Below are 23,708 nucleotides of genomic sequence, written 5' to 3' on the forward strand. Positions count from 1 at the left end.
GCCTGGGCAATAGAGTGGGACCCTATCTCAAAATAAACAAACAACCAAATAACCAAACAAAAACAAAATAAAACAAAAACTATAACAACAAAACCACCAAGGGCCAAGCTATCCCCCCAAAATCTCCATCAAAAAGCCCCAAACAAATATAAACAAGGCAAATTAGTAGACAAACAAGACACTGATCTTTTTAGAGAGCCACGCCAAGGTCTGTACAGTTTGTAACTCCTAGACCAAATGAACAGGTTTTATAGGAAAACTGTTCCTAAATCACTGTGGAGAGAATGAGAAAACAAAAAAAGATTTTCATGTTACTGAGACCTGGAAAGTGTAGACAAAACAATTTGGTGTTTTAACAAAAGACAGAAATGCTCTCCTCTCCTTCACTGAAACCACCATCCCCCAGAACAGGCTTGGGGTGCTGGGGGAGCTCTAGCATTGGTTACATATGGAGAGAAAAGACACTAAATGCAAAGTCCAGGAAGAACCGATTTCAGCCACTGATTTATTTGTTCATTTATCTTTGTGGAGAAGAAAAGCGAACAGGTGTGTCCTTCAAAGAGAATCACGTACTGCAAAGCCATTGTACACATGCACCGGTTGTTGTTGTTGTTGCGTTTTAAGTTAGGGTAGTTACAGTATCAGTCCTTTACCTCAGAAGAATAGCGACTGTCCTTTCTTCCATCTATTGACCAGGGTCACTGGAAGACACGAACACTCAGAGAATCATCTATTTACACTTTACTAATTAATGTGATTTGACAGTTTCACACATGTATACAGTATATCTTGGTCATATCCACTCCCAACCCCCCCCTGGACACTCCTACCCTAACATGTTCTCTCCTCACCTTTATTCAATTCCTCCTTTAAAAAAGTTTGAAACCCACTAATTCCAGTAAGTAATTCTTTTTTTCTTCTTCCTTCCTTCCTTCCTTCCTTCCTTCCTTCCTTCCTTCCTTCCTTCCTCCCTCCCTCCCTCCCTCCCTCCCTCCCTCCCTCCCTCCCTCTCTCTCTCTCTCTCTCTCTCTCTCTCTCTTTCTCTTTCTTTTTTTTGACACAAGATCTAACTATGTAGCCTTGACTGGCCTGAAACTTACATAGACTAGGTAGCCTTGAACTCATGGAGATCTGTCATTTCCTGCATCTCAAGTGCTGGGACTAATGGCATGGGCCGCCACCCCGGCTCAGTTAGGGCTTCGTTTTGGAATGTGACTGATGCTGTTGGCTTGCTCTTGTGCAGGTAGCCACAGCTGCAGTCAGGTCACGAGCGCATCGGTCATATTGCGACCACAAGGCCATTCAGCTCTTACGTTCTCTCCTCCTCAATTCCTTGGCTCACAAAAGGGAGCTCTTACTAGGAATTTTAAAGCAAATTCCACTGGTGTTTTCTTGATGATCCCTTCGAGAAACCTGAAGGATGTTATTAAAACTACAGCTCTTTAGCACACAAGATTCATGAGGTAGGTTCTCTAATGATTAACTGGACACTCTGGAACCAGTCAGTTGGCTTGTTAAACCATGTCTAGTTGCTAGTGGTTTCTTCTTACTTTTAAATATTGAAAAATAAGTGACTGATGATCACAGTTTTTTAATCCTTCTAAAGAGCTGATTACAAAAGGTTGTTTGTACAGACATTTAAAACAACAGATATGCAGTTGGTCACTAAAGTCAAGTCAAGTTGCACTTCATGCTCACAGAGAGCAGTTCTGGACCCCACTGTCCCCAAATGGACTACAGAGACCCTACCCACAAGCTGTACCACTACACCAAACCAACACCCTACCCAGACACTCAGTCTCGGATTAACAGTTGGACACCAGCCATATGCCAAAAACAGAAAGAAATGGTTAGGGTGACTAAAGGCATCAGCTGGTCTCTGAGGGGTTCTATGAATTAAACAATTATTTTTCCGAGCTATAGTCTCTTTCCTAAATAATGGCTTGTCGATGAGTTCTTTGTGTAAATTACTTAACTATTATGTTTATAATAAGTAATGAAATGGTGGTAGACAATGATAGATTTATTTTTGAGTGAGTTTTAAATAAAATACAGATGGAAGCATTGTAGCTTGCATCCTGTTTCTGAAATCTTCTTCTTGGTGCTTCAGAAACATTTATTTTAGTCACCAGTGAGAAAATAGACATCTTTTGTATTTTACAACTATCTAATATGGACAGTGAGCGTCTGTGGAGAAACGGCTTTGGAAGTGAGTAAATGATGGGATTTGGGGGCAGAGCTTCCAGTCCAGTGCAGTGATAGTGAAAGATCCAGTTATCCTGGTTTTTTACAAATTCATCCCCAGTTTTCCTTAGTAAAACAAAAAAATAAACCTATCCCTTAACCTATTTCTAACTTCTTCTCTAGTGGATGCCGGCCAATGGCTGTACCTGTTCTGAGACAGCAAATGCATACACTGTACAGCCCCCCTCGGTTATGTGGGGAAGGTGGTGGCCCGCGCTCTCCTTTTCCTCAGACCTGTGATTCCTCAGGTCTGTAATTCTGTGTATGTGGTTCCCACAATTCATTGTTTCAACGGGTCTGCAAGACACGGGCTAGGAACCCTTGATCTGCTTCTTGACGAAGTCAGATATTTAGAAATGGCGTACATCGCACGTTGGTATATCACTTTGAAAGATCCTAGCTGGGACCAGGGTGTAGCTGAGCAGTAGGGATTTGCCTACCACAGAGCCCTCAGCTTGATCCCCAGCCGTCCAAACAAGACTCTTCTACACCAACAGTAAAATTCCCTGTTGTGAACATAAGCAAGAAATTTAAAAAAGAGAGATGACAAAAACAGGTGCCTTTTGTTTTTATAAATAACCTTACTTTTTCAGTGACTTCTGACCGGAGAGTCTTTAATCAACTTACACTCTTAGGATTCTCTCTGATATGCTATTTCTCAGCAAAGTAGAAGTGAGTGTATTTTTAGACAAGTTCCTTAGCTGAGTAGAAATAGGCAGTTGTAAGATCTTTTAGGTAAGTAGATGGTTGTAAGATTTTTGCTGAATATCTCTATTTTGTAATCTCAACTTGTACATTTATCCTACATTAAGTATAAGTTGATAATCTCTAATCAAAAAGTTATAAAATCCTGAGTAAAATGCTATAAAATCCTTTTTTTTTTTTCAGGGTCTGGAGTGACAGTCAGAGGAAGGCATGCTAAAAATAGTTTTTGTGAAATTACATTTAGCTTATGTGTATAAGATGTATCTGAATCACAAATGAATGTCCTGTTTAGACTCAGGTCTCATCCCCAAATAATTCCTTATAGGTGCCACCTATATTGTTCCCAAATTGGAAAACCCCCAGATCTCAAACACTTCGGGTCCCAAGTAATTCTTGTAAGGCATAAACTGTAGGCATGTTTTCTATGGCATGTGTGAGGGCTTCATGCTCTCTACACCCAGCCAACTATTAAAGTGTGGTGTTCTTGGGAATTTAAATTGTCATTAGCCCTAAGGAGAGCCTTTAGGATGCCGCTGTCCCTAGAGAACACTGACTGTGGTCTCCAGCAACCTAAGTGGAGTGTAAGCATCCGCCTCAAAGTAGAAAGCCGCACACCACAGGAGAGACGGGAGCATCCCCGGCTCCAGGTTCTCCCTCACACTTGCACGTGCCAGGAAACCGAGGCAAGCACTCCTTCACACTGGGGGCCGAGCCTTAGCTATGCCTGTAACGACAACACCTCCTTGCTGGGTTTTCTGGGATTTGGAATATATTGAGTGGTCAATGATTAAAAAAAACGAGAACTGTCCTGATTATTGCCATGGTTTCCCTTAACTGAACCCCAAATGTGTGAATTTCTCTTTTATCGGCTGTAAAATGTGAACACCTCATTGTACAGTAGGTACAAGTTGTTTACAGAGCATCTTGAGATTGAATAGGAAGGGTCTGCTGTGCCCTGAACGCTCAGATTGACAGCGGGTATCACGTTACTCTCTCTCTCATTGGGCCTTCTTCTCGGTATCTTATTTCAATTACTGATGAAAACGAACACCTCTACAGTATGACTCCAGAAGCAAGTGTGCGGAAAACCTATAAAGCACGAACCCCGTGTTCCACACAGTAGTAGAAACTAAAATCTCCTGCTGAAGCACAAACATTTCGGACAAAGGTGACTGCTGTCTTCCTGTGTGCAGTGATTGAAGGGCACTGCCATGGCCACCGAGGATGACAAGTGTTAATGGCAGTCACTCCATCTCACCCTATGGTTCAAAGAAGAGAGAAAAATGTCAGTTCTGATTATACATGCACATGTGTACCCATGGGCCTGCACACACACACACACACACACACACACACACACACACACACACACACACACACTCCCAGAAGGGAATGCCACTCTGGAGGGATACTTTGCCCCTAAGCAGGAGGGACATTGAGGAACTGAGCCTGATCTTGATGAGGGCACTCACGGTCAGAACCAATGAGACAACAAACATGACACCCGGATGGGGCTCTGCAGTGTGGAGCTCTGAAGAGTGACGATGCAGGAAGACAAGAAAAGACAGAAGAGACTTCATTTCAGATACAAAGCAGCCTTCAGGATAGCAGCTGCTGGCCAGGACAGCCCTGTTGGTGGACGACACCCTCTGCGCATTGAAGAGCTGCTGAGGATTTACGTCGGTTTCCTGGACGTCTGTACTTGCCTTTGTGTGGCAGTTCTGTTTACTGGATTGTCTGTCTCCCATGCACAAAGCAGAGGACGTGCTAGGATCACCATCATTCACCATCAGTTTAGGTTTCCTAGGCCCCGGCAGAGGGCCAGCGCGTACAATGTACAGAGTTTACTGAACTCAACAGGACTGGGGAGGGGTGGGAGCAGAGAGCAGAGCACACTGGGAAAAGAGGCTCAGCTGAGATCCTTGCCTACTTTTACATTAGTGTTAACTGGTCAATGATCCAGCCAGGGAGAAGGGGAAGGAAGAGGCCCAGAGTGAGAGGAGACATGGAACTTGCCACCTGCTTGATCATGTTCGCTAGGAAGCGGTATGACCGTGCAGCGTGGGGACGTCTAGAAGACAGGAGAAAGGGTGGCAGGAGGGTGGCTGTGGGACTCTTGGCCTGTTCTCCTTTCTACATTGTGCTCAGTTTCATGGTGGAAGGACTTTTCTATGATGGTGCCTTGGGCTGAGCCTCTCTTGTGATACATTGTTCATTTGAACACATTCCTGCTACAGCCAGCTCATTCCAGTCCTGTGGAGCCAGCTCACTACAGTCTGTATTTCCGATAATCATTTCAGAGGGGGTTGTTTAATCAGCATCCATCATAAGTTCAAATACCACACTTGGGCTTAATATTCCCAGGCCAGTACAGCTCAAGATGTGTCACCCCACAAAGTCTGGGGGCTTGAGTCATGGCTTACTCAGGACTTTTGGCATCCAAACACCTAGCTCTCATTAAAATTAACGGGATAGTCAAAAGCCTCATGTAAAGTCTGTACCATCCTATCTTAAGATGACTTCACAGCACTCCAGGGAATTCATAATGCCCCTCTTTGGAAGTAGAAAAGGCAGGAATGCTAACTCAGGAACATGACCTCATTTCCCAAGGCACGCTTAAAGAGACTAAAAATAAACATAACTGACTGTGTCTACAGGAGCACAAGGACAAGGGAAGTCCGGCCCCTCGCTCGGCTGGCTTACTAGGGAGTGAGATGGCCTGCCAGAATTCTGCCTAGGTCCTCTGGGTCAGCCAAGCTGCTGATGCTGATGCCTGAGAGACAGATCCCACCTAGGGAGGAAATATGACCCCAAACAGTAGGTGAAGAGAGAGAGAGAGAGAGAGAGAGAGAGAGAGAGAGAGAGAGAGAGAGAGAGAGAGAGAGATATGTACTGAGTGATGCCTCCTGAAGTGTCAGGCATCCCCTGCAAGGACACTTGCATTAAATTGGAAGAAATGACCAAGATGGATGGAGTAATGTATGCAAAGGCTATGTAGAAAAACTGGGGAACTGGGTGTCCTGGGGACCAGCATGGAGTGAGAAGTAGAGGAAGACACTGGGGGAAGCAGGACATAAGCCTGAAAGGACCCAGTGTACTGATGAGATAGATGGGCTTGTTGTAGCTTGCTTTGTGTTCATGAGAGAGCAACGATGCCTGTGTGTGACTATTCTCGTAGTGGACTGAGAATATTGAAAGGCAGCTTTAAACAACAATAACACCACCACCAACAACCACTGAGCTCCCCAGAAAAGCCAGTGTCGCTAAGTTAGAATGTTTTGTTCCAAAAGACCCTGCACATGGTAGCCTGGGGTCAGCCTTTGCTTTCACAGCAGCCATGGGTTTTCTTTCTTTTTTTCAGATGTTATTTCACACTATAAAATGTCATTTTAATGAAGATAGGTTTTTTTTTAAAGACTATTCACAACATTGCAAAAGCTATTGCCACCCTCTAACTCTAGAGTATGTTCACTACCCTGCAAAGGAACCCCAAACTCACGAGTACCCACATGTCATTCCCAATCCCCACGGTCTCTGACAACCACCCCTCTGCTTCTGGTTGCTATGGACCAATTCTGAACATATAAACAAATGCAGCAATTCAGTATGTGGTCGTTTATCACTGGATTTTTCACTTGGCAAAATGTTTTCACGGTTATCTTTGTGTTACTCAGTAACCCACAGAGCTCTTCCAGTTTATGAGCTTCCACCAGGGCGCTCAAGGGAGAAAAGGATCCTGACACAGATCCCTCAGCATGGTGTGTGAAGAGGTACAGCATTCGGGCAGCAGTTGGTAGTAATTCAGCCTGTTGTTCAGCCATGTTTATTGAGCATTTCTGGTGTTGTGGACTGACTTAATGCTTGTGTCTCTTCATAATTCATGTGTTTCAAGCCTTCAAGGTAATAGTGTTATTGGAGGTCATTGTCTGGACTCTGTGTTTACTGATTCTTGATGTTTTGTCTAGAGAATTGAAACACACACACACAAGACAGAGACAGAGACAGAAAGACAAAGACAGAAAGACAGAGACAAGTAGACCAAGAGGCAGAAAGATGGAGACACAGAGACCAAGACAGAGAGACAGAGAGAAGCAGCAAGAAGTTTTATTAAGAATGAAGCAAAAGCTTTTACATTTTAGATACACTGCCAAGAAAGGCATTGAACCTCCAGAGTGAGAGAATACTCAAGGGCCTTGGATATTATTGAGAATTCCATTTATGGGATCCAAGATCAGTAGGAGCTGATTTCTAGGAGTGTAGCTCTGGTGATTCTCTGTTTTGATTGGCAGGTTTGGGTTACATAACTTTTTTTAATTTATTTTTTTTTAATTGTGCATGTCCCTTCTGTTTGGAAGGAGTCTGGTGGAAGATCCACCTCAACTCTCCTCCCCTATCTCTTTTCCTAAACCCACCCCTTCAAAGCCCACCAAACACAGCTCCTTCCCCAGAAGGGTTCAAGACCACTTCCATGGGGTATATAAGCTGCACCCAGTGGTTCTTCCAGTCTCATCCCTGTCTCCTCTCTGTGGGGCCGGGGAGTTATCCCGGGATGTTTTACTCATTAAACCGGGGCTTTTCTAATTCGGTCTGATTCGGTTTGCTGTGTCGGTGGAGAGGCCTTCAGGGTGCAAAGACTTATCACCATCCATGATTTTTATTATATGTACACCTCTCACAGGCATAGGATGGTAAACAGAGGATCTTTAAAGAGTTCATTCAGAAGACATAGTTTGCCTTCCTGAGCATGTATCCTCAATCAGTTTAGGCCAGATCTGCCCCATGTCTCCCAATCCCAGATATACCCAGGAGCATGTGTGAGTAGAAATGGGTATTATCAAGAGGTTGCTAAAGGGGAATCGCTTATTTCCATTATTCAAGTCAAGCATGTGGCTTGATACAGTGTGTGGGGGGTCACAAGTAACAAAGCTTTTCCTGATACCTGCCAGCCTCAGTAGTATTCAAAGGTAGGGTATTTGAGGAAGGTAATTAGGGTTAGAGGAGTTCGTAAGGGTGTGGGTCCGTGATGGGATTAGGGCCCTCCTAACAGAGGCCACAGAGAAACACAGCAAAGAGGCTATGGGGCTAAGCTGGGGACAAGACCTAGCTTACCTGTCCTTTGACCTTGAACTCCCAGCCCTCGGTATGGTGTGGAGCGTGTAGTTCCGTCCATTCTGTCTGTGGTGTTCTGTGGCGGCAACCCCAAGCAGACTGAGGCTCTAGGGCACATCAGGCCTTGCCATCTGCCCCCCTTCCCCTCCAGTGCTCGCCAAGGGAACACTCGGGCCTGAACATGCCAGTCTTGCTCTGGGGGACCATACAGCAACCTCGTGGATGGTGCACACAAAAACGGAAGAACACACATCCAAGGACAGCTGTGACGAGAGGGTAAGAAGACTGGAAGGAAGCTTTGGAAAGAAGTGAGATTGCACTGGGGGTGTTCCGGTTTTTACAGGGCGGTGAAGGCAGCTTTCTGACTGTCAGTCAAAGAATGATGCCTAAGTGTAGACCAAAGTTGGTGAGGGAGTGAAAGGGGCCCTCTGGAAGATAAGGCCGACATGTGTGACGAGACCGTGCTTGGATAGTCGAGACTTCTGGAGACAAACGTAGTGACTGTGGTAGGCTGAACTCAGTGATTGACCGCCAAGACTCACAGGACCAATCAGGCTACTGACTCTGGTTCTGTGTGATGGTCCACACTGGCTTTTCTCTGAAGCCACATCTTCCTAAAGACCCCAACCACCACCACCTGCAGTTCTCAGTCATGCCTCTGTTGTGGACATTGGATTTGCCCAACAGTTTTGCATGGAGTCACATGCTGAACTCACACTTGTTTGTCCGAGTGGGCATTTATGTCTGAGTATTCATCCAGAAAGTGCTGTTGTGGAGAGAAAAGAGATGCTGACCGTGCTGTGGGTGGCACAGATGGGGAGTGGTAGGGCTGTGGGGAGGCAGAGCGAAGGGGTGGGAATGCCGCAGGCCAGCACAGAGGAAAACCTGGCAGGGGCCCAGCCTGCCTGAGAGAAGGGAGCCCTTCGTGGTTCTTTGAAGAGCAGGGGTCTGATGGAGAGCTGTGATGGAGAGTGGTCACACACCAAGGTTAGAACCCGAGGGAAGGAAGGGAGGAGACTGAGAAGTCAAACGCGTAGCTGCACACTGGCCAAGGTGAACTATCGCCACTGTAACTGGGCAGCGCCTAGTCCTGTCTTGTCATCATAGGTCTGGGTGCTGCCCTTGCAGCCCATGGCAAGGACTTGTGGGACACCCATGTGGCCTCTTCTCACCCACATGTACCCACTGCATCTGGTACTGATGGTTTAAAGTCCAGCTGTTGGCCCTGAATTTGCTTCTATCAGTATTAACAGTTCACAATGGTCTAGAGTCCCAAAGACTTCTGATGTTAACACAACAGTGACAATTATCTCCATGTTCCAAAGCACGCTCACACTTGTGTACATACGACCTTGTACACACAAGCAGTCCTGCGAGAACAAATACATGTGAAATTCTTCCTCCCAAAGAGACAGACATTGTGCTCAATGGTTAGTCCTCATTGTCAACTTGAATGGACTTGGAACCACCTATGAGACAAATCTCTGGGTATATCTCTGGGGGTGTTTCCAGAGATGTTTAACTGAAGAACGGAGACTCACCATGAGTGTGGATGGTGCATTGCCATGGGCTGGAGTCCTGGGCTGAATAACAAGGGGAAGGAGAAGAAGCGAGCTGAACACCAGCATTCATTTCTCTCTGTTTCCTGATTGTGGATGTCATGTGACCAGCTTCCACCTCTGTGACAGACTATAACCTCAAACTATGGACCAAAACAAACCCTCCCTTCTTTAAGTCGACTTTGTCTGGTGTTTTGTCAAATAATGCATCCCTAAAAACAAAAACTAGTATTATACAGGAATACACATCAGTTTGAAAAATTCCTCAATGAAGTAGGTTATTTGACTGTAGAGAGATTTTTCCATGCAGAGATTTGTAGTGAGTATGAAACTTAATATTCCATAAAGAAACTTGAAGCAGGCAGAAAATTTGATATTCTGTGCAACAAATTTGTTCTGAGTGGGATTCTAGAATGATTGTCATCTCAATTTTATGTACTTTAAGCAGAGATTACATAATGGGGCTAATTAAGTTGAATGAACCCGAGTAGTTATTCATAATTTCCTTTTATGGAGAAGTCATTCCCTTGCCCATGACCTTGGGCAAGCTGTGTTTCCAAAGTCACCAACATCATCTTAGTGCTTTTTTCTATAGGTGTCCTCACAGATGACATGCATATCAGAGTGGCCTAATCGATGTGGATATTGTCTGTTACTTTACCCACGGTGTTTATTCCTAGGATCCATTTTAACCTTATGTATCTTGGCCAGGCAGGGGCAGCCTTACCCTTCCTTTCCCAGCTCTCCGGCTCTGGCCTGGGGGACAGCTGCCTCCTTCCAGGGTGGAGATGGCCAGAGTGAGGACAGGTGATCTCTGAAGGAGATGGGAGCTGCCTCCTTCCAGGGTGAAGATGGCCAGAGTGAGGAGAGGTGATCTTTGAAGGAGTTGGGAGCTGCCTCCTTCCAGGGTGGAGATGGCCAGAGTGAGGACAGGTGATCTCTGAAGGAGATGGGAGCTGCCTCCTTCCAGGGTGGAGATGGCCAGAGTGAGGAGAGGTGATCTTTGAAGGAGTTGGGAGCTGCCTCCTTCCAGGGTGAAGATGGCCAGAGTGAGGAGAGGTGATCTCTGAAGGAGATGGGAGCTGCCTCCTTCCAGGGTGGAGATGGCCAGAGTGAGGAGAAGTGATCTTTGAAGGAGATGGGAGCTGCCTCCTTCCAGGGTGGAGATGGCCAGAGTGAGGAGAAGTGATCTTTGAAGGAGTTGGGAGCTGCCTCCTCCAGGGTGGAGATGGCCAGAGTAAGGAGAGGTGATCTCTGAGGGAGATGGGAGGTCGGAATTGATGACTTTGGCTGGATTTGCTCTAGTCAGAGAACTGAAGTGTCATTCCAGAAAAAAAAAAAAGTTAGAAAAACATAATCTGCCAAGGTTCTGCCCCAAGGTGAGCCCAAGTCACTGGCGGGAAAAGTCCTCCCTCCCTGACATCTTCAAAAATGTGTTTTATGTTACGAAGCAGCTTTGACAGTGTTCCAGGCACTACTCTCTGATATTCTTGCAGACGCTTTGAAAGTATTTTCCCTGGGGGTTTCCATCTACAGCAGCACTGGAGATGGCCAGGTGGGATGATTCAGCCAGCATTCCCCATTGCCTCTGTCTGCTACACAGGCTTGAAAAACTATCACTCACTTCCGCTGCACACCTTGCAGCGATAGTTGATCATGTGACCCAGTTCTGGCCAATCAGAAGAAGCAGGAGGCTGCTGGGAAAGTTCTTGTTTTCCGCAGACTCTGCTGCTCCTTACATTGAGTTTGGGTAAATCTGAACCCTGCTATCCTCTGGTTCTTTTCTTTTTTTCTCACTCTAGCCCCAGGCTAGCCTCAATCTTTTTTTTTTAATTAATTAATTAATTTATTTTTTTAACTAGCTTATGGTTACATAGCCCTGGCTGGCCTGGCACTACATAACCCAGGGAAATGTCAAATTCATAGCAATCCTCCGGCCTCAGCCTCTGAAGTGATGGAATTACATGTGTGAACCACCCTCCCTAACTGGTATTGGCTATTTTAGGACAAAAAGAGAGACCAGCTTAACATACACCAAGTCTCTGGTTATGAGGGGGCCGAGGGGTGGCCTTCCCACAGTTGCTGGGCATATAAGAAAAATCAGCACTTGCCAGTTTGGATCTCACTAGGCAGGGACTTGTACAAGGGAGGGCCATCACACAGGATGGACATGGGAAAGCAAGTTCAACAAATCAGCCCAAAACTTCCACTGGGCCCAGTCTCCAGCCCTCCTGCGCAAGTTCCGCCCTTCCTATGCAGAGCTGCCCTGCTGTGTGGGCTCTTGGCCTTCATGGTTCATAGGTGCCACCACTTGCCTTAAAGGGCTTTTCCTTTACCCATGTGGCTGACACCGTTCTCTCGTTCTTAGGACTTAGCAGAATATCTGTACTTTAAAAGATACTATTTTACTCTGTTGGTGTTGGTGCAAGCCTTTAATCCCAGCAGAGGCAAAGGCAGAGGCAGATCTCTGGGTGTCTGAGGCCAGCCTGGTTCTACAGAGTGAGTTCCAGGACAGCCAAGGCTGTTGTTACACAGAGAAACCCTCTCTCGGAAACCGAAAACAAACAAACAAACAAAGAAACAAACAAACGGAATACTATATATGTTGGGGAGCCTATGTCCCGGAATGTGTGTGGGTTCCGGAGGACAATATTGCAGGGTTGGCTCTCTCCTTTTGCAGGGTACTGGGGGATGGAACTCCTGTCATCAGACTTGAACTGCAAGTCTTTACCTCCCGAACCTCGAATCATCTTCACTTCTTATTTTCAAAGGAATAGCCTTGTGCTGGCTCATTAAGCAAAGGAACAACAATTTGTTCCATTTTTGTCTCTACCGAACCGGTGAGGAGAAGAGTTATTGATGGTCCTCTATCATGCAGACATGCAGTAAGCCTCAACTCACAGACCCTCAACACCACGTTCCTGGGCGTCACTCTCCTCCTCATTCCAAACAGAAGAAATATGTCTATTTTGAATCTTTTTTTAAATGTTTCTACAGTTATTGGGCATTTTATTCTTGTTTCCTCCTTCCCTCTCTCCCCGTCTCCTCCCTCCTAATCCTTCCCTCGGTCCTGCAGATTTCCTTAAGAGCCAATTTGATGGAGGCATTTTCTCAGTTGAAGTTCCCAGATGATCCCGGCTTGAGGCAAGTTGACAAAAAAATTAAGTAGGACAGTCTTCTCCCCCTCCCTTTCCTTTTCTTTCCTTCTTTCCTCTCTTTCTCTCCTGTCCTTCTTCCTTCATATCCCCTAACTTCCATTCTTTCCTTTTTTCCTATCTCCCTTTCCCCTTCCTCCCTCGGTATCATTTTTAATTCTCACACTTGACCTCCCTGCTTCCTCTCTTTTTCTCTTTTTCTTTCTTCCTTCCTTCCTTCCTCCTTTTCCTCCCTCCCTTCCTTTCTTCCTTTCCCTCTCCCCACACTTTCACACCTGCACCTGTCTCTTCTCTCCTTCCTCCCCTCTCTTCATCTTTTCTCTCTCCCTTTCCATCCATTCTTTACCCCCTTACTCCCTTCTTTTCTCCCCTTCCTTCATATACATTTCTTTCCCTCCATTCTCCCTTCCTTCCTTCCCTTCTCTCTTCCTCCCCTTCCATCCCCTTCCTTCCTGCGACTTTCCCTTCTTCCTCCCACTTTGCTCTTTCCTCCTCTCTTCCTCCTTTCCAACACTTTTCCCTTACTTCCTCCATTTTTTTTATTTCTTTCCACTTGTTTCTCTTTCTTCCTCTCCCCACTTCCCTCCTTTCTTCCCTCCTCTTCCCTCCATTTATCTCCCTCCTCCTTCCATTTCCATACTCTTTCTCCTTTGCCCCACTGTTCTTCCTCCCCTTCCCCCAACTCCTTCCTCCTACTTTCTTTTCCTTCCTTCCACCCTGTTTCCCTCCTTCCTTCCCCTTCACTCTCTTATTCTCCCTTCCCTTATTTCTCCGATTTTCATCTCTCCTTTCCTCTCCTTTTCCTTCCCCATTGCCATCTTCCACCCAACTCTTCCCTCCCTCTCTTTTATTTAAATTTTATTTTTGGTATTATAATTACATTTCCTTCTCTCCCTCCAGACTCTTTCTTTCTTTTCTTTTCCTTCCTTCTTTCTTTCTTCCTTTCTTTTTTTCTTTTTTTGTTTCTCTAGACAGGGTTTCTCTGTGTAGTTTTGGTGCCTGTCCTGGAACTCACTCTGTAGCCCAGGCTGGCCTCCAACTCACAGAGATCTGCCTGGCTCTGCCTCCAGAGTGCTGGGATTAAAGGCGTGTGCCACCATTGCCTGGCCCTCCAGACTCTTTCATACTCCCCTCCCCCTTTCCTTCCATCCATGGTCTCTTTTTTCATTGTTATTACATGCACATACAGATTTGTATATACACATACACGTTCCTAAGTAGAACCTGTTGAGTCCATATAATGCTACTTGTGTGTATGTTTTCAGGGCTGACTGTGACACTGGGCAACTGACTGGTGTGCTCCTCCCTGGGGAGAACCACTGCCAGCTTTTCTCAGTTGTCAATAGTTATTTGTGTAGGGCTCAGGCCGCCTGGGCTCCTCCCAATCCCCCCCCCCAGTAGTTCTGTATGTGTGTTGATTGGCTCACATTTGGGCGGTCATATTGGTGAGACTTCGTAGCTGTGGCTTCTGAATTTACTAGAAGACACGATCTCACAGCAGAGTCTGATTCTCTGGCTCTTACAATCTTTCTGCCCACCCCCTTTCACCATGTTCTCTGAGCCTTAGGTGCCAGAGTGGAGTGTTTTGTAGATGTATCCTCTGGGACCAGGCACCACAACTCTGCATATTGATTGGTTGTGGTTTTCTGTAATGGTCTCTGTCTGTGGCAAAGAGAAGTTTCCTTGATGACAAATATTTAGACTGTAGTTAGGGATTATTTTGGATTAGTAAATTGGTGGTTGTAGAGTCATCTCCGGTAACCATGACTTCACTAGCACTAGAATAGTTAGCCAGGTTAGTTAGGTAGGTAGGGAGGGAGGATTGTTGATTGTTCCCTCCTTTGGATGCTTTCATGGCATCTTCTGGTACCATGAAAGCCACTCCTCAGGGACTCTTTTCTTTCTACTCCCCCTTCCCATTTGTTTTTTCCTTCTTCCCCTTCTTCTCTTCCTCTTCTTCCCCCTTTCCTCACTCCACCATTCCCTCTCCCTTTCCTCCCCTTCCCCTCCTCCCTTCCTCTTCCTCCCCCTTTCCTCACTCCACCTTTCCCTCTCCCTTTCCTCCCCTTCCCCTCCTTCCTTCCTGTCCTTCTCCTCCTCCCTTCCTCTCCTTTCCCTCAATTCCTTCCTCTCCTTTCCCTCAATTCCTTCCTCTCCTTTCCCTCAATTCCTTCCTCTCCTTTCCCTCAATTCCTTCATGCCCATTTCCATTCCTTTTCATTTATCCCCTTCCCTCTCTTCCTTCTCTCCCTCCCCACCTCCCTTTCTCTTGTCCTCCTGTCTTTCCTTCCTGATCCATTCCTTTCATTCCTGCCCTCTCTTCCGTTCTTTCCTTCCCCTTCTCTCCTCCCTTTCTCCTCCTTTCCCATCATCTCTTTTCTGAGCTTTTCTCTACCTTCCTTCTTCCCCTTTTCTTCCCCTTCTCCCTCCACCCCTTTCCTACATCCTCCTTTACACCCATCTCCTTCCTTCCTCTTATTTCTTCCTCCTTCCTCCCCATTTTCCTCCCCCTTTCATGACCATTTCCCTTCCTTCCCTTCTTTCCTTCCTTCCCTACATTTCCCCTTTCCTCTCTCTCCCTCCTTCTTCCCTTCCCTCCCTCCCCTCCCCCTTTCCTCCTCTTTCCTTCACTATTATTTCCCCTTCCCTCATCTCTTTTTCCTCATTTCCTTCTCCTCTTTCCTGTTTCCCTCCCTTCTTCCTTCCCCCTCTTTTCCTTTCCTCCTTTACTTCCCCTGTACCCCTTTCTTTCCTCCCTCCCCTCCCTTTCTCTCCTTCCCCTTCTTTCTTTCCTTCTCTTCCCTTCTTTTCTCTCTTTCCCTTTACTTCCTTTTCTTCCTTCCTCTCTTTTCTTCCTTTCATCCCCCTTTACCTTGATTCTTTCTTTCCTCTTCCTGCACTTTTTACTCCTTTCTTTTCTACTATTTCCTTCTTTGTCCATTGATTTCCCTTCATTTCTCTCCCTCCCTTCTTCCCCTTCTCTCCCGTTCTTTCCACTTCCCCACCTTCTCTCTCTCTTCCCTCCCTTCAATCCTTTCCATTTGCCCTTGCTTTTCCCCTCCCTCTTCTCAGCTTCTCCGTCCCTTCCTTCTTCCCTTCTCCTGCCCTTCCAATTTTTCTCCCCTCCCTTTCCCTCCACTCATCCACCCCTCTTCCTGACTCATTTTCTTCCCCTTTCTCTCCATTTCCGCTGCTCCTATCCCTCTCTGCCTCCCATTTCCCTAATTCATTTGTACCCTTTCCTTGCTCTTTATCATCTTTCCCTTTCCTCTCTTCTCCCAACTCCTTCTGTTGCCTTCTTTTCTCCCATTTCCCATCCTTCCTTCAGGTTTTCCGACCATCCCTTCCTTTTCACCTTTAGCCTCCCTTTACTCTCATTTCTCCAATTTCCCTCCGTAGATCTACCCTCTCTCATTTCTCTTCCCTCTTTCTTTCCATTTCCTTCCTTCCTCCTCATCTTCTCTCCTTTCACCCCTCCTTCCCTTCCTTCTTCTTTCCTTCATTTCTTCCTTTCCCCTCCCTTCCTCTATTTCCCTGTCCTCCCTTCCTCTATTTCTGTTCCCTCCCTTCTTCCTTCCCCTCCATTTCCCCTCTTCCTCCATTCTTTCCCCTTCTCATCCCCTTCCCCTCCCTTCTTCCCTTTTGCTTACATCTTTTCTACCATTTTCTCATCTTCTTCCCCTATCCCTCTTTTCTCCTCCCCCTTTTCCTCTCCCTTCCCTCTTTTGTCATCATGCTGTCCCCCTCCCTCTTTTTCCCCTTCTCATTTTTGTGTTCATTCCTGTTTTACTCCTCCCCTGTCTTTCACACCCCTTGTCATCTCCCATGTCCTGCTCTCCTCTCCCCCACTCCTTCCTCTCTCCCCTCCATGTCCTGCCTCCCCATATCTTTGTCTCTCTTTCGACCCCTGATTTTTTTCTAGCATGCTCGTTTGTCTCAGTGCACCCCTCATTTCCCATTTCCCTCCCCACTACGCCCCAGGTCCTTTCTACTCTTCCTCCCTCCACTCTCTATTTCCCTCCAGTTTCCTTCCTTCCATCCTTTCTTCCTTACTTCCTTTTCCCCTTCTCACCTCCCTTCCCTTCTTGCTCCTTCCTTGTGCTTCCTCTCACCTCCCCTCCTTATTTCCCTACTGTTACTCCCTTACTCTTTTTATCCCTCTTTCCTTCCCCCCACCTAGCCTCGCTCCCTTTATGGCCCATTTCCCTTCTCCTTCCTTCCCCCTTCCTTCCCATTTCCCTCTCTCCAGTTCCCCACTCTCCCCTTTCCTGCCTCCCTCCCCCTCCCCCTCTCTTCCTTTCCTCCCTCCTTCCCCTCCCACAACTCTTTCTCCACTCCTTGTAAACCTTCTCTCCGTTTTCCCTGCCTTCCTGTACCATCCTGTGCCCACCTTTCCTCTCTGCCCTTCCTTTTCCTCCCTCTCTCCCCTCCCTCTTCTTTACCCATTCCATTGTCTCCCCCTCTCGTTTCTCACTTTCCCTTTCTCTTCTCTGGCTCCATCATTCTTTCCCTTCCCCCTTCCTCTCTTCTCTTCCACCACCCCTGTATTTCCGTCCTTTGTCTGCTCCTCACTTCTCCATTATTTCCTTTCCTCTCATTTAACATTTCCCACCCTTAGCCTTCCCTGCATTTCTCTCCCTTTTGACGTTCTCCTTTTTCATCCCCCACTCCGCCCCGTCACTCCCCACCCAATCTTCCTGTCTTCCCCTGGTTTCCTCTCTTCTCCCATTACTCTGCACACTCCCCACCAATCTTTCTGTCTCCCCCCAGTTTCCTCTCTTCTCCCTCATCCCCTTCTTCGGCCTCTCTCCCTTCCTTTAATCTCCATCTTTCCCCATTTATTTTCTCTCCTTCTGTCCTCTTCTTTATTTCCTGTGCTCCCCTTCCCCCTCCCATTTTCCCCCTTCCATTTCCCCTCTTCCCCCCTCCTCTTTCCCCATATCCCTCTCCTTCCCCTTCGTCTTTCCGTCTTCTGTCCCCCCCTCATTTTCTTCTATCTTTTTTGCTTTTGTATCTTTCTGCCTCTATTTCACTCCCCTCCCTCCACTTTGTCCCTTCCTATTTCTCCCCCTTCCCTTTTCCTTGCTATCTCTTATTTGCTTTATTTTAATCGTCCCTCACTTCCTCTCCTCTTTCCCCTGCCTCCCTCCCTCTCCCCTTCATTTTTTCCTTCTAACTCTTCCCTTCACCTCTCTTCCTTCATCCTCCCCCTCCCCTTTCTATTTCCTCCGTTTCCCCTCTGCCCCCTTTTAAAAATCCATTTCTTCCTTCATTCTTTCCCCTTTTCCCTCCAAGATTTGTCTTTCCTCTATCTGCCCTCCCCTTGTTCTTTCATTTCCCTCTCTCCTTTTCCCTCCCTCTTCATCCATCCTTTCTATGATGGTTTGAATGAGAATTTCCCCCATAGCCTCATATTTTAAATTTTTGGTCCCAGTTAGTAGAACTATTTGGGAAGGATTCAGAGGTGTGGCCTTGTTGGAGGAAGTGTATCACTGGGGGTGGGCTTTGAGGTTTCAAAAGCCCATGACAAGCTCAATATCTCTCTCTCTCTCTCTCTCTCTCTCTCTCTCTCTCTCTCTCTCTCTCTCTCTCTCTCTCCTCCCTCTCTCACTCTGCCCCCTGCTTGTGAACCAGGCATGAGCACTCAGCTACTGCTCTGGTGCCCTACCTTCTTGCCTGCTGATTTACTCCTCACTACGATGATAATGGACTAACCCTCTGAATGTGTAGGCCAACCCCAATTAAATACCTTCTCTCTCATAAGTTGCCTTGGTCATGGTGTCTCCTCACAGCAATAGGACAGTGACTAAGATACTTCCCTTGCCCCCTTCCTTCCTTCCTTCCTTCCTTCCTTCCTTCCTTCCTTCCTTCCTTCCTTCCTTCCTTCCTTCCTCTCTCTCTCTCCTTCCTCTTTTTCACTCACTACTCCCCCTTCCATTTTCCTCACACCCCTTTCTCTTCCTCTTTCTCCCTTTCCTTTCTATTCCTTCTCTACCCTTCCCTCTCCTTCTTTTCCCTTCCTTCTTGCCCTTCCTTCATCTTGCCTCTTTTTCTTTCTCTCCTTTTTCCTTCTTCTCTATTTTCTTCCTTCCTCTTCCTCCTCTTCCTCCTCTTTCTTCCTTTCCCTCCTTCCTTTGTCCCTCTCTCTTCCATTTTCCCCCTCCACCATTATTTTCTTTCATCATCCTTCCCTTCTTTTCCCTGTTACTGCCTTTCTTCCTTTCTCTCCTTCTTTTGTCCTTCTCCTCCATCCTTTCTTTGTTCTTCCCCTTTCCTCATCCTTTCTCTTCTCCCTCTCCATCCCTCTTTTCTTTTCTTCCTCAGTTTCTCTATTTCCACTCTCTTTTCCCTTTCTACATCCCTTCTTTTAGACCTTCACCTTTCCCTTTTCTCTCTCACATTCTTGTTCCTTTTCCTCCTGTCCTTTTATTCTCCTTCCTCTTCCCTTCCTCTTCCTCTCCTCTTCCCTTCCTTTCTCTTCCATCCTCTTCCTCTTCCCTTCCTCTTCCTCTTCTCTTCCTCTTCCTCTCCTCTTCCCTTCCTCTTTTTCCTCCCTTCCCCTTCCTCTCCTCTTCCCTTCCTCTTTTTCTTCCCTTCCCCTTCCTCTCCTCTTCCCTTCCTCTTCCCTTCCCCTTCCTCTCCCTCTTCCCTTCCCCTTCCTCTCCTCTTCCCTTCCTCTTCCTCTTCTCTTCCTCTTCCTATCCTCTCCTCTTCCCTTCCCCTTCCTCTCCTCTTCCCTTCCTCTTCCTCTTCCCTTCCCCTTCCTCTCCTCTTCCCTTCCTCTTCCTCTCCTCTCCTCTTCCCTTCCCCTTCCTCTCCTCTTCCCTTCCTCTTCCTCTCCTCTCCTCTTCCCTTCCCCTTCCTCTCCTCTTCCCTTCCTCTTTTTCTTCCCTTCCTCTTCCTTTTCCTCCCTCTTTTGTGCTTCCCAATCCTCCCTCTTCTTTCTTCTCACCGTATTTATTGTCACCCCCCCATTTCTTACCTCCCTCTTCATCTCCCAACTCTCTTTTCCTTCTCTGATTTCCCCTCCATTTTCTCATCCCACCCTTCTTTTTCACTACACCCCCTTTCCCTTCCTTTTGTCCGCCTCCCTCTTTCCTCTCCCTCTCTTTATTTATGCTCCTTTTACTGCTCCCCCTTTTCTTTCCCACCCTGCCCTTCCTATCTCTTCCTTTCTTCTTCCCCTCCCTTCCCTCTCCTTTTTCCTCTTTCTACTCCTCCATTTTCATCTCCCCCATCTTCTCTTTGTCCCCACCCCCAGCCTCTTCCCCTTTCCATTCTTCTCTTTTACTCTTCCTTTCCCTCTATTACTTTTTTCTCTCTTTCTTACGTCCCCCTTTTGTGTTATTCTCTGAGGACTTGTTTGATATAACTTGCTTCATGCTGTGGGAAGTTTTTGATAAAAAAAATAGGTACTGTACCGGCTGTTTGATTTTTTTGTCATGTGACACTAGCTAGAGTTATCTGAGAAAGACTGGTCTGCAGGCAAGCCTGTAAGGCATTCTCTTAGTGTTGGATGTGAAAGAACTCCATCCATGGTGAGTGGTGTCACTCCTGGGCAGATAGTCCTGGTGTGTATAAGAAAAGAGGCTGAGCAAGCCACAGAGAGACAGTCAGTAAGCAGTACTCCACTGTGGCCTCTGCTTCAGTTCCTGCCTCCAGGTTCCTGATTGAGTTCTTAACTTCCTTTGATGAAGGTCTGTGATGAAGATGTGTAAGCGAAATAAACCCTTTCCTCCACCAGTTGCTTTTGGTCATGGTGTTTTATCACACTAGTAGAAATCTAATTAAGACAGTATCAATTAAAAAATATGCTTATGTGGCAAGAAGGGACAGAGTTGGAAAGAAAGTAGAGTTGCTTATAGGGGAGGAAGTGATGATACAACCAGTGCAAGTGTGAAAGTGTCGTCTACTTGGGTGTCTCTGGGTCCCGTTCTTCATGCACGAACCTGTGTAACTTCTGTTTCCTTCAGGCCTCTAACTAAAGGCTCGTCTCAGAGTGGAGCACTTCAACCACTCACCTCCATTGCTGACTGTCTTGAATGCTGTATCCTGCTACCTGACGTTCCAGGGAGGGTTTATCTGTCTTTGCCAACTTGCCTATTGTTCCTCTTCCTGACTAGGAATGTAAGCATAAAGTTAGCAGGTTTAGTTACTTTCCTTGCTTATTAAAATAAGGATTTCCTTGATTCCCATTAGTCTTACTCTCTCCTGCTTGGGAGGAGCTTGCAGGGTGAAATCAGGCCTGAGTTCCTGGCTTGTCTTTACTATTTCCAAGATGCATGATTTTCAAGTGAAAATCATTTTACTCTTCAAATCCATAAAGGTCTTCACTAAAGGTGCTTTAGTGAAGCCTCAATAGCATATGCGTTGTCCATGTCTATGTGTGTGCACATGGAGGCCTATATGGCTTGTTTTCATCCTTTATTTTTTCTGCTTTGTTATTATTATTATTATTATTATTATTATTATTGGTTTTTGAGACAGGGTTTCCCTGTGTAACAGCCCTAGCTGTCCTGGAACTCACTACATAGACAAGTTTGGCCTTGAACTCAGAGAAATCCATTTGTCTCTGCCTCCCAAGTGCTGGGATTAAAGGTGTGAGCCACCACTGCCCAACAAAAATATTATATTTTTAATATGGTGGTACATATAGTTTAAGATTTACCTTCAGAATCATTTTGAATTGTGTAGTTCCATGGTATTATAGCCATGATATCTCGTAACCACCAGCATGTCCATGTCCAGAACTCTTTCTGGTAAAATTGAAACTGTGTCTACTCAAACAGTTGCTTAGGTACTTTGTCTCAATCCTTGGGTGTCCTTGTCATTCAGGCGTGTATCCAGTTGGGATTACAGCAGCTTCCATACATTGTATCAGTGTTATCTGAAGAAGCTAGTGAGTCCTCAGTCTACACTGCTAGCTCTGGCACCTCTCCTGAGGTCTAGATCCACATTTCCTGTGAGTAATAACATTGTCAGATGTATCCCCAAGTCACTCTGCCCTACATGCTCAAGCTCCCTCTGACCAGCATCCTTGCAGGCTGTTCTGCTTCTCCTGTGGCATGCCTGGTGGCTGAGGTCATGCCTTCCTTTTAGGCTGTCCACTCCCCATCTGAGTTCTGTTGTTACCACATCCTGTTGGTGACTAGGGAAAGAGCATATGGAAAGGTAGAATAGAAGGTGTACCCTAAACTCTGCAGTCTTTTAACCTGAAGATTTGTCCTGGCATCTGGGTGGTGACAGGTCATAGGTTCTGAGCATGGTGCTTTGGGTGGGAGGAGATGGGGAGAGAAAAAGAGATCTCATTTGATAGACAAAAAACCTTATTGTTTTTCAATTTGTTGATAACCCAATGCATTCACTTGTACAGGCTTATCTAATTGAAAAATAAAATATTGGGGTTTCTTGGCAGGATCTTTATGCTGAGTTAGTGTATTTTTCTCTAGTTGATGAAACTGACTCCTTCCAATAGCAAAAGGCAATCTTGACTGGCATCATTGTCTCCATTACCTTCATTAGGAGAACTGAACAGCTCCCAGGGGAGTCTATGTTTTTACCCCTGATGATGAATTCTGACCATACTGAGAGAAGCAAAGAGAAGTGGTAATCAATACCACTTTTTAGGGTTAAAATGGAGCTTTTATTCTGGTGAGAATATTTCACGTAACAGTCACTCATTTACTATTTCACCAGGTAGCTTTTGCGTGGCTGTAATAGATGAGGGGTTTGATTTTGTGATATTCATCAAGATCTGTGAGAATAATGGAAGGAGTCACCTGGGACTCATAGAAGCCTTCCTCACTTTTCAAATACAAGGCAACTTAAGTTAAAGCTGTGGGGTCACCCTATTATATAATGGTATTATATACCACCCCTACTTCCTCGGTATTGCAGATGTGATTGAGGAAGACTTATGCCACCGAGTACAAGATAATGCAAGCCAAATTAGGTACTTAACGCTGTTAAAATATCTTATGTGTATTCTCTTGTATTGCTTCTGGCTCCATTGCCTCCAGCAAATCTAATGTATGAATTGCTGCCCCCACCCCCTTTTGGTTTTTGGAGAGCGCAGGCTCACTTCAAACTCGGGGCTATCCTCCTGCCTCATCTTCCCCAGTAGCAGGTTTACAGGAATGACTGTCTCCACGTCTGAAACATTCGTCCTACTACTGGTCTCAAAAAAGCAAACCGGCAAAACCATATTACAATTCAGCGTTTCCCTCTTGTTTGGAGATGAGACTCTTGCGTAGACACTTCAGAGTTGAAGGCCTAGGCCCTAGAAATGTTTGGTCCTCAGAGTTAACTCTAACCAGGACAATACACCTCTTTCCCTGCGAATTCCAGTTTGAAATCCTCGCAGAAGGGGGATGGGCCGGACTGGGCGGGGCCTTGCAGGTGGGCGGGGCCTTGCAGGTGGGCGGGGTGGGGCGTAGCCTGTGGGGTTGTGCAGCTTACTCAGTCTGGTTGGGCTAGGTAGGGCCAAGGCGGCTCTTCAGCTGTCGGGTCCCGTGAGTCCCGAGCTCGAGAGGGTCGTGGCCTGGCGGAGCCGGTGGAGTCGTTCCTTAAGAGACCAGCCTGGGAGAGAGGGCGTGGCAGAGGCGTGGCCCAAGGCTCCTTAGAAGGGTTGCAATCTGCGGACGCTCCCGGGAGGGGCGCGGCTTGGCGCAGGGCGCGGGGCGGTCCTTAGCCACCGCGGAGAGGGGCGGAGCCAAGGCGGTGCTTGCGTCTCAGAACAGCCGCAGTCCGCGGGGTGTGTCTGGGAGGAGGGGGCGTGGCCTGAGGGCGGGGGCGGGGCTGTCCTTCCCCCCCCCTCCCGGGAGGTGGGCGGGGCTGAGGCGGGGCCTGAGGCTCCTCCAAGAACAGTAGCGGCCCTCTGGGCGCGTCTGGGAAGGCGTCGCTGCGCCGAGGAGCGGCTCGCCAGCTAACGGTCCGG

At 46.7% G+C, this 23,708-nt stretch overlaps 2 protein-coding genes across 13 annotated transcripts in view; one reads left to right on the forward strand and one right to left on the reverse strand.

The window, feature by feature from the left end:
• The window catches only part of Sacs (sacsin molecular chaperone), an 88,033-nt gene that overhangs the window by 21,726 nt on the left and 42,599 nt on the right, over positions 1-23,708 (forward strand). The window lies entirely within an intron of this gene.
• Positions 488-23,571, reverse strand: LOC143267403 (uncharacterized). Of its 11 annotated transcripts, none has more exons than XR_013042456.1 (5): positions 21,441-23,212; positions 20,794-20,891; positions 10,345-10,930; positions 9,600-9,829; positions 488-701 (listed from the first exon to the last, which is right to left on the reverse strand). XR_013042456.1 is itself a non-coding variant. In XM_076545147.1 (4 exons), the coding sequence occupies exons 1-4, from the start codon at positions 21,450-21,452 to the stop codon at positions 4,194-4,196; spliced, it is 711 nt and encodes a 236-aa protein (XP_076401262.1). In that variant the 5' UTR covers positions 21,453-23,212; the 3' UTR covers positions 2,006-4,193. The 11 variants fall into 11 exon arrangements, 2 of the variants coding, with proteins under 2 accessions (XP_076401262.1, XP_076401261.1); XR_013042457.1 differs by lacking the exon at positions 488-701 and adding an exon at positions 2,006-4,208 and having other exon boundaries at positions 8,059-9,829; XR_013042454.1 differs by having other exon boundaries at positions 9,600-10,930.

The sequence above is a fragment of the Peromyscus maniculatus genome, chromosome 9, assembly GCF_049852395.1.
Source record: "Peromyscus maniculatus bairdii isolate BWxNUB_F1_BW_parent chromosome 9, HU_Pman_BW_mat_3.1, whole genome shotgun sequence".
NCBI classification, from domain to species: Eukaryota; Metazoa; Chordata; class Mammalia; order Rodentia; family Cricetidae; genus Peromyscus; species Peromyscus maniculatus.